The sequence below is a fragment of the Eumetopias jubatus genome, unplaced genomic scaffold (assembly GCF_037043125.1).
Source record: "Eumetopias jubatus isolate StellerSeaLion01/CBP00866 unplaced genomic scaffold, mEumJub1_p1.0 scaffold_12, whole genome shotgun sequence".
Lineage (NCBI taxonomy): Eukaryota > Metazoa > Chordata > Mammalia > Carnivora > Otariidae > Eumetopias > Eumetopias jubatus.
In genome coordinates this window covers 1333816-1360625 of record NW_028274818.1, presented here as the reverse complement: position 1 = coordinate 1360625, position 26810 = coordinate 1333816, and the positions used below count along the sequence as shown (strand labels likewise).

The following is a 26810-nucleotide window of genomic DNA, read 5'->3' as shown; positions in this document are numbered from 1 at the left end:
ATGCAAAAATTAACTCAAATAGATCAAGGACCTAAACTAAGACCTAAGGCAATAAAACTTGTAGAAGAAAACTTAGGACAGAAGCTTTATGACATTGGACATTGCAGTGATTTCTTGAATATGGTACCAAAGAGAGGCAAAATGGAAAAAAAAATAGATTGGACATCGTGAAAATTTTAAAATTTTGTACATCAAAAGACACGGAGGAAAGAAGCAACCCACAGAATGGGAGAAAATAAACATGCTGATTCAGAAATGGGCAAAGGATTTGAATAGGGATTTCACCAAAGAAAATAATACCAATGGTCAATAAGCACATGAAAAGGTGCCCAGCAGCACTAATCATTAAGGAAATGCAAATCAAAACCACAGTGAAGAGCCCCTGGGTGGCTCAGCTGGTTAAGCATCCGACTCTTGATTTTGGCTCAGGTCATGATATCAGGGTTGTGGGATCGAGCCCCGTGCCAGGCTCTGTGCTCAGCCAGAAGTCAGCTTGAGACTTCCTCCCTCTCCCTCCGCACCCCCACTTGTGTGCATGCACACACACTCTCTCTCACTCAGATATTTAAAAAACACACAAGGAGATACTACCTCAGACCCATTAGAATGGCTACTGTCAAAATAACAGAAGAGTAGTGTTGGTGAGGGCATGGATGAATCGAGATCCTTTCACACAGTGTGTGGGAGGGTAGAATGATATTTCCACTTGGGGAAAACCATATAGAGGAACCTCAAAAAATTAAAAATAGAATTACTATATGACCCAGCAATTCCATTGGGTATTTACACAAAAGGACTGAAAGTATGGCTTTGAAGATGTATCTGCACCTTCATATTCATAGCATTCATAATAGCTCAAATATGGAAGCAGCCCAAGTGTCCATCAGTGGATGAATAGATAAGCAAAATGCGGTATATAGATACAATGGAATTACTCACTTTTTAAAAGGAAGGAAAATTTGCAACATCCTACATCATGTATAGACCTTGATGGCATTATGCCAAGTGAAAATAGTCACGAAAAGACAAAATACTGTACAATTCCACTTATGTGAGGTACTTACAGTAGTCAAAATTATAGGTAGAATGGTGGTGGGGGTGGGAGGAATAGGTGGTTACTGTAAGTGTAGTACTTCAGTTTATCAAGACGGAAAGAGCTGTGAGCATGGTTGGTGGTGATGGCTGTACAACAGTGTGGGTGTACTTACTGCCACTGAACTGTACACTTTAAAATGGCTAAGATGGTAGATTTTATGTTATGTCTGTTTTCACACAACTTTAAAAGATAATTGGATAGTTTGAGGGGCGCCTGGGTGGCTCTCGGTTAAGCGTCTGCCTTCCGCTCAGGTCATGATCCCAGGGTCTTGGGGTCAAGTCCCGCGTCAGGCTCCTTGCTCGGCGGGGAGTCTGCTTCTCCCTCTCCCTCTCCTCCTGCTCCTTCTCTCTTTCTCTCTCACTCACTATGAAATAAAATATTTTTTTAAAAAGATAATTGGATAATTTGAACAGCTATTTTTGTAAATTTTTTAACTTTAGGTATCACACAGAGACAGATTTTAAGTGTAAACTACCATCCATTTTTACAAATGTATACACCCATACAACCCACATCCTTATCAACATATAGAACATTTCCATTGTTTCAGGTTTAGAATCTGGCCACCTCGAAGGCAAGCAGTGATGTGGTTTCTGTCACCAGATTTGTTTTGCCTATTGCCTCTTGCAGAACTGCACATATATGTAGTCTTCTGTGTCTGGCTTCTTTCACTTAGAATGTTTTTACAACTTACCCATGTTGTTGATTTGTTGATTTTTATTCTGGACTAATGTTCCTTTGTATAAATTCACCACAGTTTATCCATTTCCCTGAACTTCTGTTTGGAGAGTTAAATAAAATGAACAAATTCCTTAAAAAAGCACAACTTAAAAAACAGCGCGAGAAGAGATTAAAAAGTCTTGACTATCTACCAGTGAAATTGAATGTATAATTAACAGTTTCTGACAAAAGCCCCAGGCTCAAATATCTTCATTGATAATTCTTCTGTATACTTAAAGAAGAAATAATGTCTGTACTACCAATATCATATAAACTCTTTCATTTCATACTTCTAGTATAACCTTCATCTGAAACCTAACAACACTGTTAAGAGAAAGAAGAAATACAGGCAAACATCTCCAATGAACATAGACACAAAAATCCTCATTAAAATATTAGCAAATCAGGGTGGCTCAATCGTTAAGCATCTGCCTTTGGCTCAGGTCATGATCCCAGCGTCCTGGGACCGAGCCCCACATTGGGCTCTCTGCTCTGCGGGAAGCCTGCTTCTCCCTCTCCCACTCCCCCTGCTTGTGTTCCCTCTCTCGCTGTGTCTCTCTCTGTCAAATAAAATCTTTAAAAAAATATATTAACAGATCAGCTCTAGAAATATGTAAGAAGGTTGATACATCATGACCATGTGGGGTTTACTCCAGGAATGAAAGATTGATTGGTTTAACATTCACAATCAATGTAACTTAACTACGTTAACAGAATAAAGGCCAAAAAAATCATATATCATCTCGATAGGGGTAATAGAAAATAGAAAAGGCATTTGATAAAATTCAGCAGTATTTATAGGGGCACCCTTGATCTCAGGATTGAACTTTTTTTTTGTTTTTTTCAGATTTTATCTATCTGTTAGAGCAAGCATGTGAGCAGGGGGAAGGGCAGAAGGAGAGGGACAAGCAGACTCCCTGCTGAGCACGGAGCCCAACATGGGGCTCAAACCCACCCATAAATAGCACTGACTGTAAAGGAAATGAACTGATAAAATTTAAAATTTCATCGAAAGATGATAATATGAAGTTAAAAAACTAAGCCATACGCTGGGGAGAAGGTATTTACAATGTTTATCTGACAAAGAATTTCTTTATAAATACAGAATCTACAAATAAATAAGAAAGTCCAATTTTTAAAATAGTTCAAAGAATAAGCACATCAAAAAGAATATAAACGTATTCAAAAAGAGGGGGGCCCGGGTGGCTGTTAATGACTTCAACTCAGGTCATGATATCAGGATCCTGGGATCGAGCCCCACGTCTGGCTCTGCGCTCAGCGGGGATCCTGCTTTTCCCTCTACCACTCATGCTCCCTCTCTCTTTCTCAAATAAATACAATCATTTTTTTTAAAAAAAGTAGTCAATAAACATAAAATACGGGCTTGATATCTTTAGCCATCCAAGAGAAATATTAAACTGTGTTCGAAAACTACATACTCCCCCAAAATGGCTACAATCAAAGAATGACAATTCAAAGTGTTGCCAAGCATGTAGTATGACATGAAGGCTTTTAGATGCTGGTGGAAATGTAAATTGGTGTATAACCACTTTAAAAAAAAAATGTTTGCCAGTACCTGTCAAAGCTAAACATACCCAGTAACTCCGCAACCACACTCCTCAGTATGTCAGAAGACATACAGAAGTGAGTGTTCATGTTCAAAAGGCATGTGCAAGAATATCCACAGAAATTTTTTTAATAACAGCTAAAAAACTACAAGCAATCCACATACTTAACAGGTATCTAAATTGTGCTGTATTCGTACAGTGGGGTGCTACACAGCAGAGTAAGGACACACCACAGCTACAGGATAACACTGAGTGGAAGAACCAAGCATGTGACTGTGCCTCCTACAGGGTATTATTCTGTATGATTCCATTTATATGAAGTTCCAAAGAGGCAAAACTAACCTGTGGTGATAGAGATTAGCATCATGGCACATCCTTTGTGGAGAAGGTACTAACTGGGAGAGAAAGGTTTCTGGGAGGTTACACAGGTGTAAAGATGCATAAAATTCAACAAGCTAACTATATATCTGGGATTTGTGTATTCTCCATATGAGCCCCCCCAGGGGCACCTGGATAGCTCACTTGGTTGTATCCGAGTCTTGATTTTGGCTCAGGTCGTGATCTCACGTTGTAGGATCGAGCCCTGTATCAGGCCCTGCGCTGGGCATGGAGTCCGCTTAAGATTCTCTCCCGGGGCGCCTGGGTGGCTCAGTTGTTGAGGCGGTCTGCCTTCGGCTCGGGTCGTGATCCCAGGATCCTGGGGTCTAGCCCGGCATCGGGCTCCCTGCTCGGCGGGAGGCCTGCTTCTCCCTCTCCCACCCCACCCCCCGCTTGTGTTCCTGCTCTGTCTCTGTCAAATAAATAATAAAATCTTAAAAAAAAAAAATTCTCTATCCCTCCCCTCCCCTCCTCTTCTCTTCCTTCCTCCTCTCACCCTCTCCCTCTCTCCTCCCCTCTCTAAAAATAAGTAAGAATCCCCCCAAATTTTTTTAAGTTAGTTTATTTTATTTAGTAATCTGTACACCCAACATGGGACTTGAACTTAGCAACCTTGAGATCAAGTGTCACATGCTTTTCCGACTGAGCCAGCCAGGCATCCCACAAATCCCCCCAAAGTTTTAAAACAGTTACAGTATATAATCGGATTTTAAATGTTAGGCTGTAGACCAAGGGTCCTTAAACTTCTGAGGTGTGCCAATAAAAATTTACAAAGTCACGGTGGGAGTTTGCTATAGTTTGCCGACCACTAGCATAGACTAAAACTGATTTCTGAATTTGTGGGGGAATAAAACCTGAGTATATTTGATAAGGATAGGATCCAAGCTAAACCTTGATGTGTCTGACATTGGCAGGGAGACAGGAATGAAACAAGAGAAGAAAAGCTGTGGCATCAAACAGCCTGGATTTGAATCCCCTGGTTTTGAATGCAGCTTACTTGCTATGTGACTGTGAACAAACTGTCTAAGCCACAAATACTTCCTGTATAAACTAGGGATCCAAATACCGTCTCACCGGGTGGTTCTGAGGGGTAATGAGCTAACCTGTTATCAGTATGACATGGTGGTTAAGATTTTGAAGCCAGACTGCCTTGATTTGATACTCAGTTCGATTCCCTCAGTTATTAGCTGTGTGACTTTGGTAAGTTACTTAACCTCTCTGTGTCTCAGCTTCCTCATTTAGAAAATGGGGCTGTAATGCTACCTAATAATAGTGCCTTTTGGGGGCACCTGGGTGGTTCAGTCAGTTAAGCCTCTAACTCTTGATCTCAGCTCAGGTCTTGATTTCAGGATCATGAATTCAAGCCCCACGTTGGGATCCACGCTGGGTGTGGAGCCTACTTAAAAAAAAGTGCCTTTTTTATGCTCTTGTTGGGAGGATTAAATAAGTTAGTACAACAAAATGTTATAATTAATGTAACAGTTAATAAATGATAGCTGTAGTTATTACATAAAGCATCTAGAATAGTACAAATAAATTATTAAGTAGTTACATAAAATAGAACCAAAGATTTAGGGGTGCCTGGGTGGCTCATTCGTTAAGCGTCTGCCTTTGGCTCAGGTCATGGTCCCAGGGTCCTGGGATCGAGCACCACATCGGGCTCCCTGCACCGCGGGAAGCCTGCTTCTCCCTCCCTCTCCCACTCCCCCTGCTTGTGTTCCCTCTCACGCTGTGTCTCTGTCTGTCAAATAAATAAAATCTTTAAAAAAAAAAAAAAAAGAACCAAAGAGAGAGATTCATATAATAAGGAGACTCATGCCATGTTTTAGAGGGACTTTGAATACCAAGCAAGAAAAGTTAAGACCTATTCCAACTGACAACATAGAGCGTGTTTTCCAGAAAGCTGATTGAGAACTATTAGTCTGGCAGTGTTCCACAAGCTGGACAGAATAGAAGAGAGATACTAAAACTGAAGAGATTGGCCAGGAAACCCCGAGTAATTGGACACAGAAACAAAGGCAAATTTGAAATCATACCATTTCAGGCAAGGTATGAAGAATCTCTGCCTTCAGGGCACCTGGGTGGCTCAGTCGTTAAGCGTCTGCCTTCGGCTCAGGTCATGATCCCGGTGTCCTGGGATCGAGCCCCGCATTGGGCTCCCTGCTCAGCGGGGAGTCTGCTTCTCCCTTTCCCTCTTTCCCTCCTCCTTGCTCATACGCACTCTCTCTCTCTCTCTCTCAAATAAATAAAATCTTTAAAAAAAAAAAAAAAAAAAAAGAATCTCTGCCTTTAACCCTGCCCTTCTCTATAGGTCTGTCAACGGAGTCTACCGGATTGGACTGTATGCTCTAAAAGACATGCCAGCTGGTACTGAGCTCACTTACGATTACAACTTCCATTCCTTTAATGTGGAAAAACAGGTAGGCATAATCAGTTCAAGAGGGAGGTGGGACTTTGTCACAGTGCCATACACACCACAGGCCTTCTGCAAATGTTCTGGTCTGCAGCCGTTGAGAAGCGCATTGGAGAAGGCGGTTTTCCCCCCACTTGCCTAGGGTGCCAGCTCTGCTTTGTAGTCTCAGAACTCTGTAGAAGGAGGCTGCTTGGTTGTGTTTGGTCTTCATTCAGTTCTTAACTTGCCTAGGGAGGAAGTTTTCCCAAAATGTAATCTTTCCTTTCCATGGAAACATATTTATTTTATTCTCAATTATTTTCCTCTGTAAAAATTTCTTGACTCAAACTTACTGTTGGGTGTTCAGAAGCTCAGGCATTCTGTTTGAACTTGTAAGTGAGATTGCAGGCCAAAAGCAAGATTGTCTTTCCTTTCAAAGCAACTGTGTAAGTGTGGCTTTGAGAAATGTCGAGGAATCATCGGGGGCAAGAGTCAGCGCGTGAATGGACTCACCAGCAGCAAAAGCAGCCAGCCTGTGGCTACACATAAAAAGTCTGGACGGTCAAAAGAGAAGAGAAAGTCTAAGCACAAGCTGAAGAAAAGGGTGAATAATGATCTCATTCCTGGCTTTCCCTGCACAGCTGCCTAGGGGCAGTTACAGAGAGAAGGGTGACACCAGGGGGTGGTCCCAGTGTTCTTCAAGGGGGTTTCTGATTGGCCCTTTCTTTCCTGCAATCCAATCCATGTGTCTTTCAGAGAGGCCACCTCTCCGAAGAACCCAGTGAAAACATCAACACTCCAACAAGATTGACCCCCCAAATACAAATGAAGCCGATGTCTAATCGAGAGAGGTAAAAAGGAGGTTTTCTTGCCTTTGTGTGATTTGCTTGTCACTTTAGAAATTACTAAACATCTGTATGGTTGAATCATTTCTCTTGTGCAGGAGGTCTTTAGCCAAGAATCGGGGGATAGATAAATTTGGATTTGGGGGGGAATACATCTTTATTTTCCCCAATTCCTAACTGAAATTTAGCATTTCCTTCAAATGTGATAATAGGCAAAATGTGTGTGTGCGCGCATGCGTGTGTAGTATTTTGCAGTTTCCATGACTTTTTCACCGATGTTCACGTTTTCATATCCTGTTACAGTGTTATAAATAGCTCAAAATGCCATTTACGTGATTTCTACTTTGAAATTACTGTGGTTGTTAAACCCCCACTAGCTGCTAGATCTTGTCATGTGTTAAATTAATGTTTATTTCTATATCACAATTTCAGGGTTTTTTAATATTCTGAAAACTGAATTTCAGGATATTTGGTTTCCTTTTAACCCTGTATATTAAAAATTAAAATTTTTAATTAATCTAAAATTTTTTAAATACTTTAAAACTTTGTTCAGAGAAGGGTGACATGGGCTTCACCAGGCTGCCAAAGGAATCCATGGCACAGAGAAGGTCAAGATTCCCTGCTTTGTTGATACATTAATAGAGCAGTAGAAAGGATCTTTAGTGATCATTTTTGCTCCTCCCTATATAGATTCAGGTAAGATTCGTCCATGTCAGAAGTAAGCGAAGTAAATATGTATGTCCTATGTTTCAGATCATCTTAGGACATCTTCTACATCTTCCCTGACCAATGCTCCAATATCTTAGAAAGTTCATCAGCATTTATAACTTTACTGTGATTTTTGACCCCTTTTATACCGTATCACTTGAGTCATAGAAATTTTAAACTTCAGGGAAACAGAGATGATCTAGTCAAGTGGTTTTCTGCTTTGGCTGCATATTAGCCTAGGGAGCTTTTTTTTTTTTTAAAGATTTTGCTTATTTGAGAATGAGAGATAGACAGCACGAGAGGGAAGAGGGTCAGAGGGAGAAGCAGACTCCCTGCTGAGCAGGAAGCCCGATGTGGGACTCGATCCCAGGACTCCAGGATCATGACCTGAGCCGAAGGCAGTCGCTTAACCAACTGAGCCACCCAGGCGCCCTAGCCTAGGGAGCTTTTAAAACCTCCTGCTGCCCAGGCCACACCTCAGATCACTTAAATCAGAATTTTCAGGGTGGAACCCAGGCATCAGTAGTTTATAAGGCTCCCTAGATGATTTCAGTGTGACCAGGTCAAGAACTTTAAAATTGGACGAGTTTTAAATTACTGAGGCCCACAGTTTGAGACTTACCCAGTTTAGATGTGCACTAAGGTGGGGGTCAAATTATGGAATCATCAAATTGTGTAGGGCCCTTGAAGACACGCATAACTTACCTATAAGCTTGGAGGTCTATCTGGGGATACTATACCCGACATTGTTTGCCCAGGGCATTTCTATCTCACATGTCTTTGCCTTTATCTGTCAGTCTAGTTCTCCTTGTTACAGCTAATCCTGAACCCATGCTTCATCTTTTTTTTTTTTTAAGATTTATTTATTTTTATTTTGAGAGAGAGAGAATGAGAGAGAGTACATGAGAGGGGGGAGGGTTAGGGGGAGAAGCAGGCTCCTTGCTGAGCACGGAGCCCGATGCGGGACTCAATCTCGGGACTCCAGGATCATGACCTGAGCCGAAGGCAGTTGCTTAACCAACTGAGCCACCCAGGCGCCCCCCCCATGCTTCATCTTGCCAGCTTCATTTAGAATTTGTATATATACTCAATAAATCTCTGCCTTCAAGTCAGGCTGTTTCGGTTACCAGAATTTTTGCAGCTTTTAGGTGCTATTTGCCAGGGGAATGTTTTATGTTATATGGAGAAAAAAGAAAGATGCAAAACTAAATTATGTTTTCCCGTATATAATGATCTTATAGCTTAATTAACTGATAATTATTCATTTATATCATCGTAACAATGGTTTTGGGGTGCCTGGCTGGCTCAGTAGAACGTGCGACTCTTGATCTCTGGGTTGTAAGTTCGAGCCCCACATTGGGTGTAGAGATTACTTAAAATAAAATTGTTAGCAGGCGCCTGGGTGGCTCAGTCGGTTAAGCGTCTGCCTTCTGCTCAAGTCATGATTCCAGGTCCTGGGATTGAGCCCCAGATCGGGCTCCCTGATCAGCGGGGAGTCGGCTTCTCCCTCTCCCACTCCCCCTGCTTGTGTTCCCTCTCTCGCTATCAAATAAATAAATAAAGTCTTTTAAAAAAAATTTAATTTTTGAAAAATGGTTTACAAGGGGCGCCTGGGTGGCTCAGTCGGTTAAGCATCTGCCTTGCCTTCAGCTCAGGTCATGATCCCAGGGTCCCGGGATCGAGCCCCATGGTGGTCTCCCTGCTCAGCAGGGAGCCTGCTTCTCCCTCTCTCTCTGCTGCTCTGCCTGCTTGTGCTCGCTCTCTCTCTGTCAAATAAATAAAATCTTTAAAAAAAAAAGTTTACATAGAATGGACATGTAATAAATGCTTATCAAATTAATGAATTAAGGAACTTCCTTCCTTCCTTACAGGAACTTTGTGTTAAAGCATCACGTGTTCTTGGTCCGAAACTGGGAGAAGATTCGGCAGAAACAAGAGGAAGTAAAGCACACCAGCGATAATCTCCACTCAGCATCATTATACACCCGCTGGAATGGCATCTGCCGAGATGACGGGAACATCAAGTCTGGTATGGCCTGGAAATGAAACGCTCCTGTTAATTCCATAATACTGTCTCAAAGTGATTATTTTAGTTGCTTTCCTTCTATTCAATGATTCTTTTTAGTCTGGATCAAAAAAGTTAAGATCCCAGTGTACAAGCAGCAGTCAGCAATCACCTGTCCATCCCAGCTGCTCCAGTTCCTGTCTGTGCTCTAGGGATTTAGGAAGAATCCCCTTCACCAGCTTCCCAAACACCACCTACAGCCTGAGAGTGTCCAGACATGCGATCGGTAGAGGGTCCTCCTACATCCCTTCCTACCTGGAAAATAACTTGCGTATGGGTAAATAGTGATGCTGCATGCAGGAAAAAATGACAGCAGTGTAAATTTGAAGACTTCTTCCCCCCACAATCAGATGAGCATTATACACACAGACCTTAGGATTTCTATTCTCTAAGCTTCTTGAGTGAGTAACGTAATGGCGCTCCTGAGTTCAGATCTGTTGTCCACTGGCCTGTCCAAGCTTCTTTTCTAACTGCAAATAGAGTGTTCAAAAACTCATGCTCCTCTTTGAGTCTTTCCTTCTTCCCCCCAGAAAGCAGAAGTGTTGTGCGTGTGTATGAGGGAATCTGCTGTGTGCAAACTTGATCGATGTAGAAATTTGCCTTCTGTCCTGTCAGTGACTTTGACTAGCATGAGGTCTCTGGACTTACATCCCAATTAGGGCCAGTCTCCTGGTAATAACAACAAGTACTTCCTGAGTCTTTATTATAGGTCAGGGCCTGAGCTCAATACATGAAAAGCACTCCCTCATTTAACCTGCACGGTTACCTGCTAAAGGAAGCACTACCACTATTCCCCCTTTTGCAGTCAAGAAGCTGAGACACAGAGTATAAGCAACTTGGCCGAGATCGCAGAGCTAGGCAGTAGTGAAGCCAGAATTCAAACCACAAACTCATCTTGGGACGCAGGCTGGCAGCCGCTATACTGCACAGCATCTGGTCAGAGATCAGGCGCCTCTAACATGCAGCTCCAATCTCTGGTAAACTCCAGTGTTTCCTGACATTTCTTTAAGGAGGAGAGAAAGAACTGCACGATCACTAATCTACTTAATCACTTCAAGGAAAATAGAGCAAATGGCAAGAATCCATGGGGGAGGAGAGGCCACACAGTGCTCTCTTTTCCTAGAACTGATTTTCACTGTATCCTTGCAGACGTCTTCATGACCCAGTTCTCCGCCCTGCAGACAGCACGGTCAGTCCGAACAAGACGGCTGGCAGCAGCAGAGGAAAACATTGAGGTGGCACGGGCAGCCCGCCTCGCCCAAATCTTCAAAGAGATCTGTGATGGCATCATCTCCTACAAAGGTGACCACACTCACCCCAAAGGCTTTCTCCTCAGCTTTCTGTAAAAATCCTGCCATTCACCCTCATCTGAGACACCCAAGACTAAGAACAACTGACGGTTCAGGGCAAGGGATGTAGGTTTACTTCGTTCTTCCCTTTGTCGGAGTGTAGAATTCATAGGACTGGTTTTAGTCTTTGGGGAGTGTGGACAGAATCTAAATCCCTTGATCTTCTATGTTAATCTTTGGTATTTATTAGAATTTTACCATAGTTAAGTCCTGTACTTAGAAATCACATTTTTTAGCTCTAGGATATAAAGAACAGATTTCTGTCTTGGATGTAATTTTCCTGAATGAGGCAGTGAATTTGCAATTTAAGGAAAAGGGTGTTAATGAACATATGATTTCAGTGTTTCTTAACCTTTTCTTTTTTTTTTTTTTTAAGTAATTTCTGCACCCTATGTGGGGCTCGAACGTACAGCCCTGAGATCAAGAGTCACATGCCCCACTGACTGAGCTTTTAAAGCATTTTCATGCAGACACCTTTATCACCAGTTCTTTCCTCTTTCAAGTCATCTTTAGAGTATGTGTTGTAGGTGATGGTGGGTTAGGAGAGTTTTTAACTTGGGGTAGGTAGTGTAGTAATGTATGTGACTTTTTCTGACCAAGAAATTTGGAGATGTTTAAAATGAGAGATTTTTACAAATAATTGCAGCTTTTTGCCCTCAAGTTTGGCCTATCTCTCCCTCCCTCTCCCTAGATTCTGAGTAATTTGGTTTCCCTTCCCTTTTCTTTCTCTGTCTCCTTCTTATCTCTGTACTTCAGTGGCTCTTTGCAGTTTTGTTAACCTAAGGGTATAGGGAAGAAAGGTGGAACTAGCCTGTCCTAACATGTAAAGTTTTGTGGCAGCTGATCTCTTTCCATCCTGAAAAAGTCACACTCCTCATTTGCCAACCAGGCCCATCTGATCCAATGTGAAACTATAGCCAGTATGTCTACACGTCCCTACATTTGGCATGAAATAACAGGCTTTTTCTCTCACCATAGTAAGTTGCTAGAAATCTAGTAAGGTAGCCTGTGAAGGTTCCTCAAAAAATTAAAGGTGGAAGGTCATGATCCCAGGGTCCTGGGATCAATTTCTGCATCGGGCTCCTTGCTCATCAAGGAGCCTGCTTCTCCCTCTGCCTGCCGCTCCCCCTGTTTGTGCTCTCTCTCTATCCTCTGACAAATAAAATCTTTAAGGGAAAAAAAAAAATAAAGATGGAGGGGCACCTGGGTGGCTCAGTCGGTTGAGCATCCAGTTCTTGGTTTCGGCTCAGGTCATGATGTTTTGATCTCCAGGTTGTGCGATCAAGCCCCAAGTCAGGCTCCATGCTCAGCACAGGGTCTGCTTGGGATTCTCTCTCTCCCTGTGTCTCTCCCTGCCCCGCCTCCACCCCCCCAATACTCCCTTCACTCTCTCTCTCTCAGATAAATAAGTCTTTTTTATTTTTTTAAGATTTGATTAATTTATTTGACAGAGCATGAGCAGAGGGAGGGGCAGAGGGAGAGGGAGCAGCAGGCTCCCCACTGAGCAGGGAGCCCGATGCAGAGCTCGATCCCAGAACACTGGGATCATGAGCTGAGCAAAAGGCAGATGCTTATCGACTGAGCCACCCAGGCGCCCAAATAAATAAATCTTTTAAGAAAAAAGACAGGAATACAAAAAAATTAAAAATAGGTAGAAGTACTGTATGACCCAGTAATCACACTACTGGGTATTACCCAAAGAAGATGAAAGTATTAATTCAAAAAGATACATGCGCCCCAGTGTTTTTTGCAGCAGCATTTAGAATAGCCAAGATACAGAAGCAGCCCACGTGTCCATTCATAAATGAATAGGTGGTATATACATGCAGTGGAATATTACTTGGCCATGAAAAAGAAGGAAATCTTGCTGTTTCTAACATGGAGTGAAATAAGTCAGACAAATACCATGTGATTTCACTTGTATGTGGAATCTAAAAAGCAAAATGAGCAAATAGATTCTTAAACAGAGAGAACAAACTGGTGGTTGCTGGAGGGGATGGGTGAAATAGATGAAGGGGATTGAGAGGTACAGACTTGCAGTCACAACGTAATAAGTCCCAGAGATGAAGAGTACAGCATGGGGGTGTAGTCTGTAACACTAATAACCGTGTGGTGACACATGGTGACTGCACTTACCATGGTGAGCGTGGAGCAGTATACAGAACTGTCAGACCACAATGCTGTGCACCTGAAATTAATAGAACATTGTATGTTAACTATACTTCAATAAAAAATTAGGATTTTTTAAAGATTTTATTTATTTATTTGAGAGAGCTCGTGAGCAGGGGAAGAGCAGAGGGGGAGAGAGAGAATCTCAGGCAGACTCTACACTGAGCACGGAGCCCACATAAGGCTCGATCTCGCAACCTTGAGATCTTCACCTGAGCTGAAACTGAGTCAGAGGCTTAACCGACTGAGCCACCAAGGCGCCCCATAAAATAGAATTTTTTAAATGAAAGTAGGTAAGGTAGCAAGTAGCCCCACAGCCTGAATTGTTTTCATAATACAAAGTAACTGTGTTACAAGAAAATGGATTCCAGAAAATATTTACAGTACTAAATTATTCATTATCTGGAGTTTAATTGAATCCAAACCAACAGAATAATATTAACTGTGGTCCATTAACAAGAACTAGAAAGTACTATTTGGATAAGACGTTCTTTGCTTTCGAAAACTTGTAGAGCAGGGAATTGTCCTCAGCAGCCTCACCGCTTCAATAATTTCCCATCTGTCGCTATTCATATTCTGGGTCATCCTGAAAGTATCTTCCCTGCCTCTAAGTACCCACATTTCTGAAAAGTCCTGCACATATCATGGTCGGGCCTCAAAAAGGCTTAGATTTTTTTTTCCCCCCTAACTTCTAATTGGGGGGTTTCTACATTTTCAGTGAGGAGTTAGTACTTGCCTCTCTTGTATCACATAGTCCTTCTAAACTTTGTTTTCTTTTGCAGATTCTTCCCGTCAAGCTCTGGCAGCACCCCTACTGAACCTCCCCCCAAAGAAAAAGTAAGTTCACAAATGTGGGAATCCTGTGAGTTTTCAATCAGTGCTGAGTGTGCCAGATTGACAGCCTGGCTTTCTGCTCCAGGAATGCTGATTACTACGAGAAGATCTCCGAGCCCCTGGACCTGGCCACCATAGAGAGGCAGATCCTCACCGGCCATTACAAGACCGTGGAGGCCTTTGATGCTGACATGCTCAAGGTGTTTCGGAATGCTGAGGTACTTACACCAACTTCAAACATGGATTTAAGAAGTTTGTTTTGAGGGGGAGCTGGGCAGGGGATGGACTAGACGGGGTTGGCTAGACAGATGGGATGTGGGCTAGATGGGGGTGGACATTAAGGAGGGCCCTTGTCGTGTTGAGCACTGGATGACATACATAAGTGATGAATCACTGAATTCTCCTGAAACCAATATTACACTATAGGTTAACTAACTAGAATTTAAATAAAAACTTTAAAAAAGGGCGCCTGGGTGGCTCAGTCCATTCAGCATCTGCCTTCGGCTCAGGTCATGATCCTAGGGTCCTGGGATCGAGCCCCACGTCGGGCTTCCTGCTCAGCGGGAGTCTGCTTCTCCCTCTGCCTGCCACTCCCCCTGCTCATGCTCTCTCTCTCAAATAAAATCTTTTTTAAAAATCTATTTTTTTTAAAAAGTTTGTTTTGAAGGGCACTATTCTAGAAGCTTAAGATTTTTACCTTCTATCACCCTTTATATTTCTGGCTAAGAAAGGCAACAATTTTTTTTTAAGATTTTATTCAGGGGCGCCTGGGTAGCTCAGTCGTTAAGCGTCTGCCTTCAGCTCAGATCATGGTCCCAGGGTCCTGGGATCAAGCCCCACATCGGGCTCCCTGCTCTGCGGGAAGCCTGCTTCTCCCTCTCCCGCCACCACCACAACCCCACCCCCCCGCTTGTGTTCCCTCTCTCGCTGTGTCTCTCTCTGTCAAATAAATAAATAAAATCTTAAAAAAAAAAGATTTTCATTTATTTGAGAGAGAGCACAAGCAGGGGGAGAGGCAGAGGGAGAGGGAGAAGCAGGCTCCCCGCTGAGCAGAGAGCCTGATACGGGACTCAATCCCAGGACCCTGGGATCATGACCAGCTGAAGGCAGATGCTTAACCAACTGAGCTACCCAGGTGCCCTAAAAGGCAACAGTTTTTATTGAGCACCCTTTGTGTAAGAGTTAGGTGTACTAAATATTGTGGAATCTTAAGACATTGATATGACTAGAATGAAAGGTTAAATTATACTACCTAAAAAAGAAATTTTTATAAAAACCTAATTTAGGGGATGCCTGGGTGACTCAGTCAGTTCAGCATCCGGCTCTTGGTTTCAGCTCAGGTCGTGATCTCAGGGTCATGAGTCCCACATTGGGACCATGCGCATGCACACACCCACACTCTCCCACTCACTCTTTCTCTAGTTGAATGGATAAATCTTGGGGGAAAACAACCTAATTTAGTATTGAACCTTTGTATTTACAAAATACATTTTACCATACTTAAGTCCTATCTGTAGTTTCTTTCCTCAAGACAATAAGTACATGTGAAATACACAGAATTATGTATAGTAAGTAGAAATAAATCTGGGGCGCCTGGGTGGCTCAGTCGGTTAAGCGACTGCCTTCGGTTCAGGTCATGATCCTGGAGTCCCTGGATCGAGTCCCACATCAGGGTCCCTGCTCGGCGGGGAGTCTGCTTCTCCCTCTGACCGTCCCCCCTCTCATGTGCTCTCTCTCTCATATTCTCTCTCTCAAATAAATAAAATCTTAAAAAAAAAAAAAGAAATCTGAAGGATGGAATTGAGGGGGGTTAGGTTAATGGGTGGTAGATTAGGTGAAGCTCATTGATGAGAAGGTGACCTTGAACTGATTTAAAGGAGAAGATTGAATATTGTATGGTACATAGAAAAGAGGAAGTTTTGGGGCACCTGGGCAGCTCAGATGGTTAAGCGTCTGCCTTCAGCTTGGGTCATGGTCCCAGGGTCCTGGGATCGAGCCCCACATCAGGCTCCTGGCTCAGTGGGGAGTCTGCTTCTCCCTCTCCCCCTGCTCATGCTCTATCTCTGCGTCTCAAATAAATAAAATCTTAAAGAGAGGAAGTTTTCCAGTGCTTTTGAAATACCTTGGAGAGGAATTGGAACGACAGAAGGGGCTATAAGATAAAGGAAGGTGAGGACAGAAACGAGAGAAAAACAGACAAGTAGGAGAAGAATTAGATCAGGTCCTGAATTAAAACATGTTTTTTACTGAAACCCAGCTTCCATATGCAAAGATTTAGCTCTGTCCCCAGCATCTGCCCCGGACAGAGTAAGTGCAGATGTTCTACACACTGCACTTGTGAGAGTAACTCATATTCCACGCTCACTGGGTGTTTGAGCTGAGGCCAGTAAGGCCTGTGGCTAAGTTGAATGACAGCAGCAGAGCAAATGGGATACCATCATGCAGATTCTAATTTTTATTCATGTTAGTTGATATTTGCTGGTATTGAAAATCTGTTAACCAAAATGGGAGAACAATGAAAACCCTCCTGCCTCCTCCTGTGTGTGGGTGGGTGGGTGGGTGGGTGTGTGTTTGAAGTAAGCTCTGCCCCCACCGTCGGGCTCAGACTCACCGCCCTGAGATCAGGAGTCATGGCTCCTTCGGCTGAGCCGGCCAGGTGCTCCTCTTCAGGTGTATTTTTAAGCCACGTTGAGAAGACTAAACAGGATTTCTTTCTCCTGCTCTCTTCAGAAGTACTATGGGCGTAAATCCCCAATTGGGAGAGATGTGTGCCGCTTACGGAAGACCTACTACAATGCCAGGCACGAGGCGTCAGCCCAGATCGATGAGATCGTGGGAGAGACAGCAAGTGAGGCCGACAGCAGCGAGACGTCGGCCTCCGAGAAGGAGAACGTGCAGGAGAAGGACGATGACGTGATCCGCTGCGTCTGCGGCCTGCACAAGGACGAAGGCCTCATGATCCAGTGCGACAAGTGCATGGTGAGTGCATGGTGAGGCCCGCGCGGGGCACAGGCCTTCCACAGGCCCCCACGCTTGGCTTGCAGGTTTAGGGACTTTAGCTCCCACCCCTCACTGTGCACCAGATTGCCTTTCTCCTGTTTCCCACCCCTGGCATGTTCCCCTCTCGCTTCTTTCCCACCTGTCTCTCTCTTTGCCCACTTCCCCGCTGCACACACCTCACGGCATCTTGATCGAGAAGAATGTTCCTGCGCAGGACAGGGCTCTACGCCAGAGCGGCGTCAGTGGTGCTGCATTCCGTAGCATTAATGCAGGCGCAGCGCCACGGACGAGCTCTGATGGAGGAGCGTCTGAACCTGCTACCTTACTGAACGGGAAGTGGAGCCAAGAGGGGCGGGGCAGCCAGGGCGGTCAGGAGGCGGGAATCCGGCAACAGCCCAGAGAAGCGTGGTGAAACTAAGGCCTCCACACGGCCTGGTCACTGGTGTGTGCCGCTTCGTACGCACCGTATGGTGCTGTATTCGTTCATCTTCCCGTTCTCTGTCCAGCTCGTTTCCTTTCCCACATGAACGTATGGACCAGTCAGTGTACATATGTTCAAACAGGCTCTTCTTTTCCCCCTATTTTAAGCTATTTATCTCTAATTTCTCACTCACCCACTTATCCCTTAGTTCCTGTTCGACTTTACCCTGTCCTGCTAATTTTTTGTTGTTGTTGTTCTCAGCCCCCAGCACTTCTCTCAGTCAGTCTGAGTCTCCCCTCCCAACTGCACTCTTCTCCCCACAGGTGTGGCAGCACTGTGACTGCATGGGCGTGAACTCAGATGTGGAACACTACCTTTGTGAGCAGTGTGACCCAAGGCCTGTGGACAGAGTAAGCTGCCCTCTGGTGATACTGCGATCTACAAGTAGGAGATGTAGCACATGGTCTCTTATCTGCCCTGCTCCTGGTGCACTGAATTTCCTTTGATAAGTCACTCAACCTCTCTGGGCCTTAGTTTCTTACACTTTACACTAGGGTAATAATTCTGCCCTTTGTTTTCTCAAGTGTGTGGTCAAAGGGGAAATAAAATATTTAGAAACCTGTGGAAGGAATGGTACTATATAAACACTGTCAACTATCCATGAAAGAAGTACTCATGAAGTCCAGAAATTGAGGATACAGGTTAGTCTTAGGCCCACTTTCCAGGAGAAACAGTGGGTTGGGTAACTTGCCCAAGTTACTAAACGGGTTTTTGTCCTGGTTCTGCTGTGTTTATACGTGTGATCTTGAGCAGGTCTTCTTTATAAAGGGAAGTGTTTTAGGCAGTGTTTCTTAATAGCGGTGTTGTCATTTTGAGCGGATGTTTCTGTGCTCTGAGGGATGTGCTGCGGAATGTCTGGCATCCCTGGCCCTTGGGCACTAAATGCTAGTGCTTCCCTGAGTCCTTGTGACAGTCACTGTCCCCCTCACACATTTTCATGCTTCCCAGGGGGTGCAGGAGCAGCCATATGATTAGTGCTTCATACAGTTAGTTTGGGGTCCTTGGCCTATCAGTTTTGTTTTCTGCCTTCACTTTCCCAACTCAACTCCAGCTGCTTTTATCTTTGTGTACATGTGTGTTGTGTTGAAATGACTAAACAGTAAGTCTTAAATTGGTTGTGAATTCTAGGTTTATTTTCCCCCGAATGGCGCTCAGTAGGCTGGTGTAGTAGTCCCAGCCCTTATCTCTTGGCTTTCCGTTCTTACCAGGAGGTACCCATGATTCCTCGGCCCCACTATGCCCAGCCTGGCTGTGTCTACTTCATCTGTTTGCTCCGAGATGACTTATTGCTTCGTCAAGGTGTGTACACAGGAGCTGACCCTCCCTTTCTGAGTGGTGGGAGTATCTGCTTTCTGCATAATAGTTATTGTCATCACATGACCTTACATAGCAGTTGAATGTGGTTGACCCATGGACAATGCAGGGTTTAGGGGCACCAACCCCCCCCGCACAGTCAAAAATCCACATACAACTTTTTACTCCCCAAAACCTTACCTACTAATAGCCTACTGTTGACCAGAGCCTTACTGGTAATATAAATAGTCGATTAAAACATATTTTGTATGTTACATGTATTGATATATTGCATGCTTAAAATGGAGTAAGCTAGAGAAAAGAAAATGTTAAGAAAATCATAAGGTTTTTTACATTACATCTACAATACTGTACTGTATTCATTAAAAAAGAAAAAAAAATCTGCGTATAATTTCGACCCGTGCAGCTCAAACCCATGTTGTTCAAGGGTTGACAGTATAGGTTTGTGTGTCCTTGGACTTTATACATTTTCCCCTCCACCAAATAAAACTAATTTGGAGAGACCAGGATGTCATAAAGCTAATTTTAGGACTGAGAAGGAGATGGAAGACCTCCCTCATGCCATTCTCATAGTCCAGAATTGATGACCATCACTGTTAGACTGTCAGTGGTAGCTCTGTATCTGTTGTTTGTTTTAGACCTTGGGTCGGACCAGCGGACACCTCACAGAGTTCACGGAGGCATCATTTAACTTGTCCTGTGCCTTCCTAGGTGACTGCGTGTACCTGATGCGGGATAGCCGGCGCACGCCTGACGGCCACCCAGTCCGCCAATCCTACCGACTATTGTCGCACATTAACCGAGACAAACTGGACATCTTCCGCATTGAGAAGCTATGGAAGAATGAAAAGTACGTGTCGAGGTCCTCTATCTTCTTCCAGCTCTGCCCTTCCAGCACAGAGCTGAATATTGCCTAGGATCTTGCCAGTCGACTAAACCTCTCCCGTTCTTCCTTAGAGAGGAACGGTTTGCCTTTGGTCACCACTACTTCCGCCCACACGAGACCCACCACTCTCCGTCCCGCCGCTTCTATCACAACGAGCTGTTTCGGGTGCCACTCTACGAGATCATTCCCTTGGAGGCTGTGGTGGGGACCTGCTGTGTCCTGGACCTTTATACATATTGTAAAGGTAAGTGACCTGAGCTACTAAAGAAATGACCTCCTGTCCCCTATTCCTTCATCTGCAATTGCCACTCCATTCTTACTGTCTCCCAGGCTAGCTATGAAGCTTCAAAAAGCTATATTTTTTTCTTTCTTTTAGCTAGCGCTTGGTACTCAATAAACGTTTTTTTGTTTCTTTTTCTTTTTTATTTTTTTTCTTGATAATAAATGTTAATCCTCCCCCCGTTTTTTGGAGGGGTTTTTTGGTTGTTTTCTTTCTTTATTTAGTTAGCATTTCTTAATACTGTGTATTCGGCATTCTATTAGTATTGTCACAAGGCACGTTCTTCCACCCATTCCAGAATCCCAAAGGCCATCAACAACTCTGGACATTAAACAAACCCAAAAAGCACACTAGCTTTTTGAGCTCCATGGTTAACAGTGTAGGCTGTGAAGTCAGATAATCTATTTTCAAATTCCAGCCCCACCACTTTTTACCTGTGTGTCCTTGGGCAAGTTTACCTAATCTACTGGCAGTAGGGATTAGTACCTATTATAGTGTTTTGTGAAGATTAAATGAAGTATTCTGCAAAGCACATGCCCAGTTTAGGCTCACAGTGAAAGCTTAGTATGCCTAGTTGTCACCATTAGCAAGCTCGGATGCCTCACCTTCTCTGTCATAGCAAATGGTTCAGAAGAATATGTACTCTCATTTAAGCATCGGCTGCTTGGGGCTCCATGATTCTGGGGACTTCATCTCCCAGTTATAAAGTGCTCATTTCCACATGTGCTCCCCTCATTCATCCTGCCTTTCCTCTCTCCTAATATCGCCACACTCTGTGTTCCCTCACAGATTCCTGCAGCACTTGGGTGAGCTGCCTATCTGATTCCTTCCCAGCCAGTGACCCGCCCTTAGACTCTGAGATACACACACACACCTCTCTCCTTTTCCAGCGCTGCAGTCTGGGGACTCTCCTTTCTTCTGCAATCACCAGATGCCTCTCAGAATCGCTACAGTGTCCCCTCTTCAGGGTCCCACTGCCCTCCCGGTGGTATGGGCTCATCTCTGGGCAGCTCGAGCTCAAGGTGAAGCAGGGGAAGGCAGGAGAGTTCTTTAACAGTATTTGAACTCCTAGGGAGACCCAAAGGAGTGAAGGAGCAAGATGTGTACATCTGTGACTATCGGCTTGACAAGTCCGCACACTTGTTCTACAAGATCCACCGGAACCGCTATCCTGTCTGCACCAAACCCTACGCCTTTGACCACTTCCCCAAGAAGCTCACTCCCAAAAGAGATTTCTCAGTAAGTTTCCTTCCTCTTACCTGTCATGTCAGCGTAATATAGTTCATGCATGGAATTCCTAGGGTAGGAACCTTCAGGCTCTCTGCTGCTTCATCCTGTTAGTCCATCCCAAACTCTAGGAATCTGTCTCTAGTTTGGATTTTTTTTTTTTTTTTAAAGTAGGCTCCGTGCCTAGCATGGAGCCCGACATGGGGCTTGAACTCACGACCCAGAGATCAAGACCTGAGCTGAGATCAAGAGTCAGACGCCCAACTGACTGAGCCACCCAGGCGCCCCTGTGTGGGATTTTTAAACAGCATGAATACGTTGATTCTACATTTCCTGGCATTGACTGTTTCTCAGCAAGTTGTTGATGTCCGTGTTGTAGTCAGGTTTTCTTTTCTCTCTCACCTCTTTACAGTCTTAGCCCTGGAGCTCTAGTGTAGTTTTTGGTTGTGTTTTCATATCCACAATTTTAAGAAGCAAGCAGAGAATAGCAAGAACCCTGAGAAAACTTTGGTGAAAATAATTCAGGGCTTTTTCCTTATATCTCCATTTAAAATGTAAGACACCATCGTTATATAAAATGTGCAAAGTATAGAGGCATTAGGAAGAGAAAATTGTATGTCATCCCACTACCCAGAAAATAATCACTGTTAACATTTACATTTCTTGCCTTTGTCATGCGCTTTTTCTTTAAATTGTTACGAACATACTCCTCCAGGTCTTTTGTGCCGTCATCAGTCCACAGAGTCTTTGGACATCCATCCATCCATCTGTCCGTTTGTGCTAATCAAACTTTGGACTAAGCTCCTCATCCTTGACTCTGCTTTCTGTGGGCTTGTCAAAAATTGTGACCATCTTCCTGGAATGTTGAGAAACCATCTAACCAGAAAACAAACTTTATCTCCCTGTTTTTCCTATAATTGTTTTTGGATTTCTCTAAACAGTATTTATTTTATATTCTCTCTGCACACCACCAAGCCCTACCTCTCATCTAGACTTCTTTGGTCTTGCTTGCTTGGGCAACAGCTCACAGGTCAGCATTAAAGCCCCACTTGGCACTACTTAAACGTTAGGATGGGAGCCTGTCCCTCTTACTGTCATCGCAGGCTTACAAGATACCAAAACCACCGTGGCCTTACAGACTGACAGAAGGACTGACCCTCTGCCCTTAAAACACAGCCACCCAGCTCAGAAGGGCTTTAGCCCTGTGTTTTCCTCCCTGGCTCCCCAGCTCATCTGAGCCAGCTTCTGCAGCACACTTACTACTTCCCTTTCTTTTCAGCCTCATTACGTCCCAGACAACTACAAGAGGAACGGAGGGCGGTGAGTGCCCTGGGGGACGGGAGGAGAGCCCTTATATAAGGGGTTGGCCAACAACTTGAGTGGAGCAGGAGAACCAGCATCAAGGACTGGGGACTCGGTGACAGTGGCCTGCGGTGCTGGCAGTGACTCGGAAGCACTGGGTGTCAGGAGGCGCGGTCTGCCGATGGAGCTTTAGTCGGGGGCAGGGAGGGAGACTCACAAGGAGTAGAGACAGAGAAGGACAAGAAGATTTGGAACGGAACTCTAGACAGGTTCAGAAAAGTCTCCTTTTTTAAGACTTCTGCAAGCTTTTCACATTACCCCAAGATGTCTCACTTCTTGGGACCTCAGTCGAGGACCTGCTGTCAAGTAGCTGTTCAGAGCAGAGCTTTCACTGAGCTTGGTGGGCACATAGCTTTTACTTGTGCTGGTTTTGTGCATGAGAGTCTTGTTCTTGGTGAAGGAGCAGTGAAGGCTTTCCTTCCGTTTCCCTTTGGGGGGAGGGAGCGGCGGGCCGCACTGACATTGGGGCTGGCGGTGAGGGCAGAGTCAGGAAAGGCAGGCTCCTTGCAGATTCTCACTCTGGTTGGACTGCGGGCATCACAAGGTTGTGTCGGACTTCTCTGGCGGCTAGCCAGGCAGCTTGACCAGCTGTGGGATAGTGTATGGATTCCTGAAAGAAGGCGAATTGAGTTTTATAATCAGAAAATAGATTTCAGAAAAAGGTAGTGGTTTGTGCAAATTATAATACAGTGGTGACCAGAGCCAAGGCTCCTAAGAGCCAGACTCGGGATCTCAATCCAGCCTGAGGTACCGGCCCTCTCCACCCCCTCCCTCCCCTCCTGAGTGCCCTGAACAGCCTTAGTCAAAACGCCCACATCTCTCTGGCAGGTCATCCTGGAAGTCCGAGCGCCCAAAGCCACCCTTAAAAGACCTGGGCCAGGAGGATGACGCTCTGCCCTTGATTGAAGAGGTTCTGGCCAGCCAGGAGCAAGCCGCCAATGAGGTGCCCAGCCTGGAGGAATCAGAACGGGAGGGGGCCCTTGCTGAAGTCAGCGAGGGTGAAAAGAAACCAGAAGAGATTAGTCAGGAATCTCAGCCTGCCTGTACCCCTGAGGAGCGACGGCACACCCAGCGGGAACGACTCAACCAGATCTTACTCAATCTCCTTGAAAAAATCCCTGGGAAAAATGGTAAGAATGGTTTAAGATAAAGGGGAAATTAGTGAGGAAGGAGTGAAAAAGAAGAACTTAACCCTTATTGCCCAGGATAGGAAGTGTTCTGTGAAAACGTCATAGTTCTTTGATGGGCCCTGCACACACGGTTCCATCCCAGGAAGGGGGCTGTGGGCGGTGAGAGCCTCCCCCCACCCCACCCCAGGGAACTCCTCTCCTGAGGCTGGAGGAAGGCCTGAGGTGCTTAGAGGTCGGAGAAGGAGTCACTGGACTCCTGTGACCTCCTTAGAGCGCAGATCTGGAATGAGGAGTGGGAGGGTGGTGTTTGATGAGCCTCCTTGGTTCTGTTTTCAGCCATCGATGTGACCTACTTGCTGGAGGAAGGGTCAGGCAGGAAGCTGCGAAGGCGTACTTTGTTCATCCCAGAAAACAGCTTTCGGAAGTGACCCTCAAAGGAGAAGCTCGAGCATCTGCGATCAGTGGAGCTAACAGTCCTGCCTCTTGTCCCTCTGAGTGTAGACAGGGGTGGGAAGGGTCCGTCCGGCAAGGGGAAGGGGCCATGTCGTTGACATTAGGTACTTCATAAACCTTGGAGCTAGTGGAGAGGAAGGGAGTCTGTCTAAACAGTTCAGTTTAATTTGTTTTCCTCTCCACCGCTTCCCCCCGAGGGTTCGTGATGGGAGGAGGACGGAGCGCACAGGGGGCGACCGGAGCCTTGTGGTACTTTCCAGCACTCGCCCGTGCCCCCAGCTCGGGTCTTTCTGGGCCATCCTCTGGTCCCACAGACACTGCTGCCAGGCTGCTTCCTCTACCCAGGTGTCACTCCCAGTCCCTCAGGAGGGCGTCCCCACCCCACCCCACCCCTTCTCTGTGGGCTCCAAGAGCTGGCCCGGAGACCTCAAACAGAAACAGTAGCTGGGGCCTCTTTCCAGATAGATCCTTGACCGGGAAGGTTTCTCCCTCCTTTCTTGCCCAATCAGGTCAAAGTAAAACGTGAACTGACAAGTCCAAGCACTTGTGTCTGCTGCCCTTTTCCCTACCACTCCTCCCCGGACTGTAATCCTGGAATAGGGAAGGCCCCCATGGGGTCAGAGGGCACAGGATGTACTGTCGTGATTTTCGTTTGACCCTTCATAACCTGCCAAACCTGTCTGTTTCTAACGAGAAGGCCGGGCCCCTGCCCGCATGTGTGTCGCCCCACGCTGTCGCTCGCGTGTCTGCTGTGTCGCACGAACACAGACGCCCTCGAGCCAACGCAGCACCCCCGGGGAAGCGGACTCTCCCCCCCCACGAGTCACTACAGGCTGTTGAGCAGTGTTCGCCGGCCGGAGTATTGGTCGTGAGTGTGCGCCATCACTGTAAAACACTACGCTCGTTTTCCTCGTTACACGGTTTTCAGCGTCCACCTCCTGGAGACAGCGCCCGCCCCACCCGCCCCGTCTCCTCCAGCCTCCTGGTGACAGCAGCAGCGGGAGGGACGGCAGGATGTCTCTTTCCTTCCCATTCTTTTGGCCAGAAGCTACCAGACGATACTGTCTCTTTAAAAATAAAATTTAAAAAGCTTTGCTTTGTTGTCTTCTCAGACATACATATGCATATACGTTTTAGATGTTCTTATAAGAGAAAAGATGGTTTTTAAATGTGCCAAGTTGTGTGTGTGTATATATATATGTATGTATGTATGTATGTATGTACATATATCTGCTGCGTGACTAGGAAGCAATACAGCAGTAAACACGTCCCGTCACTCTTCTCTAACCCCGGACCAACGCTGTCCCCACTGTACATTTCCCCTGATGATGACGACGCTCTGACTTGTTTAGGTAGAAACATTGACACCTTCCATTCCATTGAATCTTTTTTTCTTTTTCTCCTTTCTGTGTCAATCTTGAGGGAAAAAAAAACAAAAACAAAAGAGACAGGGGATGCCAAAGATCCCCTTGAGCAGAGAAAAAGCAGAATAAATATTTTATTAAAGAAAAGAGAATTAAGAAAATAGTTTGGAGTATTTTCTTACTGTAGAGAAGCACTGTACATTACGACGAGACCTGGGTATAAGATACTCACGTGTGGAGCTGGGAACGTCGCATGTCCACGCCCATTTAAGTGGTTTCTTTTGGTTTTCATTGCAGGGAGCTGGGTGGGAGGGAGGTGGGAAATAGGGGCACTTTGGGGGTCTCCTTTTAGTCAAAAAACAGGAAAACGACAAGAAAGAGATTAAAATTCAATATTTCCTTGAATAGTGTTAAACACTAAAATTTTAAAAAAGACAAAGAAAAACGAAAAAAACTTTGTAAAATATGAGAACAGAAGCAAAAGACACTACGCTCTGTCATTTTATCTTTCTTTTGTTGAAAGACTAAAAAATGTTTTTTAGACAATCAAATGTTAGGTAAGTGCAAAAACTTGTTTTTTCTTACTGGTGTAGAAATTAATGCCTTTTTTTATTTTTCGGTTATTTTATAATAATGAAATAAAAAGAACCCCCTAGCTGCCAGGCGGGTTTTGGTGTTTGAAATGCGGGGCAAAGCACTACATCACTGCAAATAGATACAGAGTTAGTCTGCATGTCTGTAGGCTGTGTGATTGCGGAAAATATAAATGCTGCTAATATATTTCCTTTTTACAAAAGCATATCTAAATAGATGATTGTTTTGATGTTAATCTTTGTAAATTATGTATTACCAATTTTAACATTGGATGTAATTGCATAAAAAGCTTGCATCTCAATCCTTGAAAGTCTAGTATTAAATGGAAAAAACTTTTCCTAACAACAGCGTGGTGAGCTTGCTGTTTTTTCCCCTTTCCTGGCCTCCATTTGTCTTCCAGGATCTCCCTCCTCCATCCTGTTTCCAGACAGATCTTTTTAAAACCACATCATCAGCATCCTGGGCCCCTGCAGGGGCACACTCACCACTGACTAGGAGATAAATCCATTTCCTCAATCTTAGGATCTTTTTGGTCGGAGCCCAGCCTAACCAACCAACAGAATAATCATTGAGCCCTCTGTCCTCTGCACACGTA

General features: G+C 44.8%; 1 protein-coding gene across 4 annotated transcripts in view; it reads left to right on the top strand.

Moving 5' to 3' along the window:
- The window catches only part of ASH1L (ASH1 like histone lysine methyltransferase), a 196500-nt gene extending 169940 nt beyond the window's left edge, over positions 1 to 26560 (top strand). For all 4 annotated transcript variants that reach the window (XM_088016902.1, XM_088016901.1, XM_028090032.2 and 1 more), the window contains 16 exons: positions 6074 to 6182; positions 6594 to 6758; positions 6911 to 7005; positions 9579 to 9736; positions 10922 to 11074; positions 14073 to 14127; positions 14210 to 14342; positions 16855 to 17103; positions 17869 to 17955; positions 18814 to 18904; positions 19631 to 19769; positions 19877 to 20049; positions 21158 to 21324; positions 22592 to 22632; positions 23503 to 23804; positions 24141 to 26560. In XM_088016902.1, the coding sequence (XP_087873028.1) occupies positions 6074 to 6182; positions 6594 to 6758; positions 6911 to 7005; positions 9579 to 9736; positions 10922 to 11074; positions 14073 to 14127; positions 14210 to 14342; positions 16855 to 17103; positions 17869 to 17955; positions 18814 to 18904; positions 19631 to 19769; positions 19877 to 20049; positions 21158 to 21324; positions 22592 to 22632; positions 23503 to 23804; positions 24141 to 24232 (2209 nt within the window). In that variant the 3' untranslated portion in view covers positions 24233 to 26560. The remainder of the gene's footprint in view (positions 1 to 6073; positions 6183 to 6593; positions 6759 to 6910; positions 7006 to 9578; positions 9737 to 10921; positions 11075 to 14072; positions 14128 to 14209; positions 14343 to 16854; positions 17104 to 17868; positions 17956 to 18813; positions 18905 to 19630; positions 19770 to 19876; positions 20050 to 21157; positions 21325 to 22591; positions 22633 to 23502; positions 23805 to 24140) is intronic.
- The last annotated feature ends 250 nt before the right edge of the window (positions 26561 to 26810 follow it).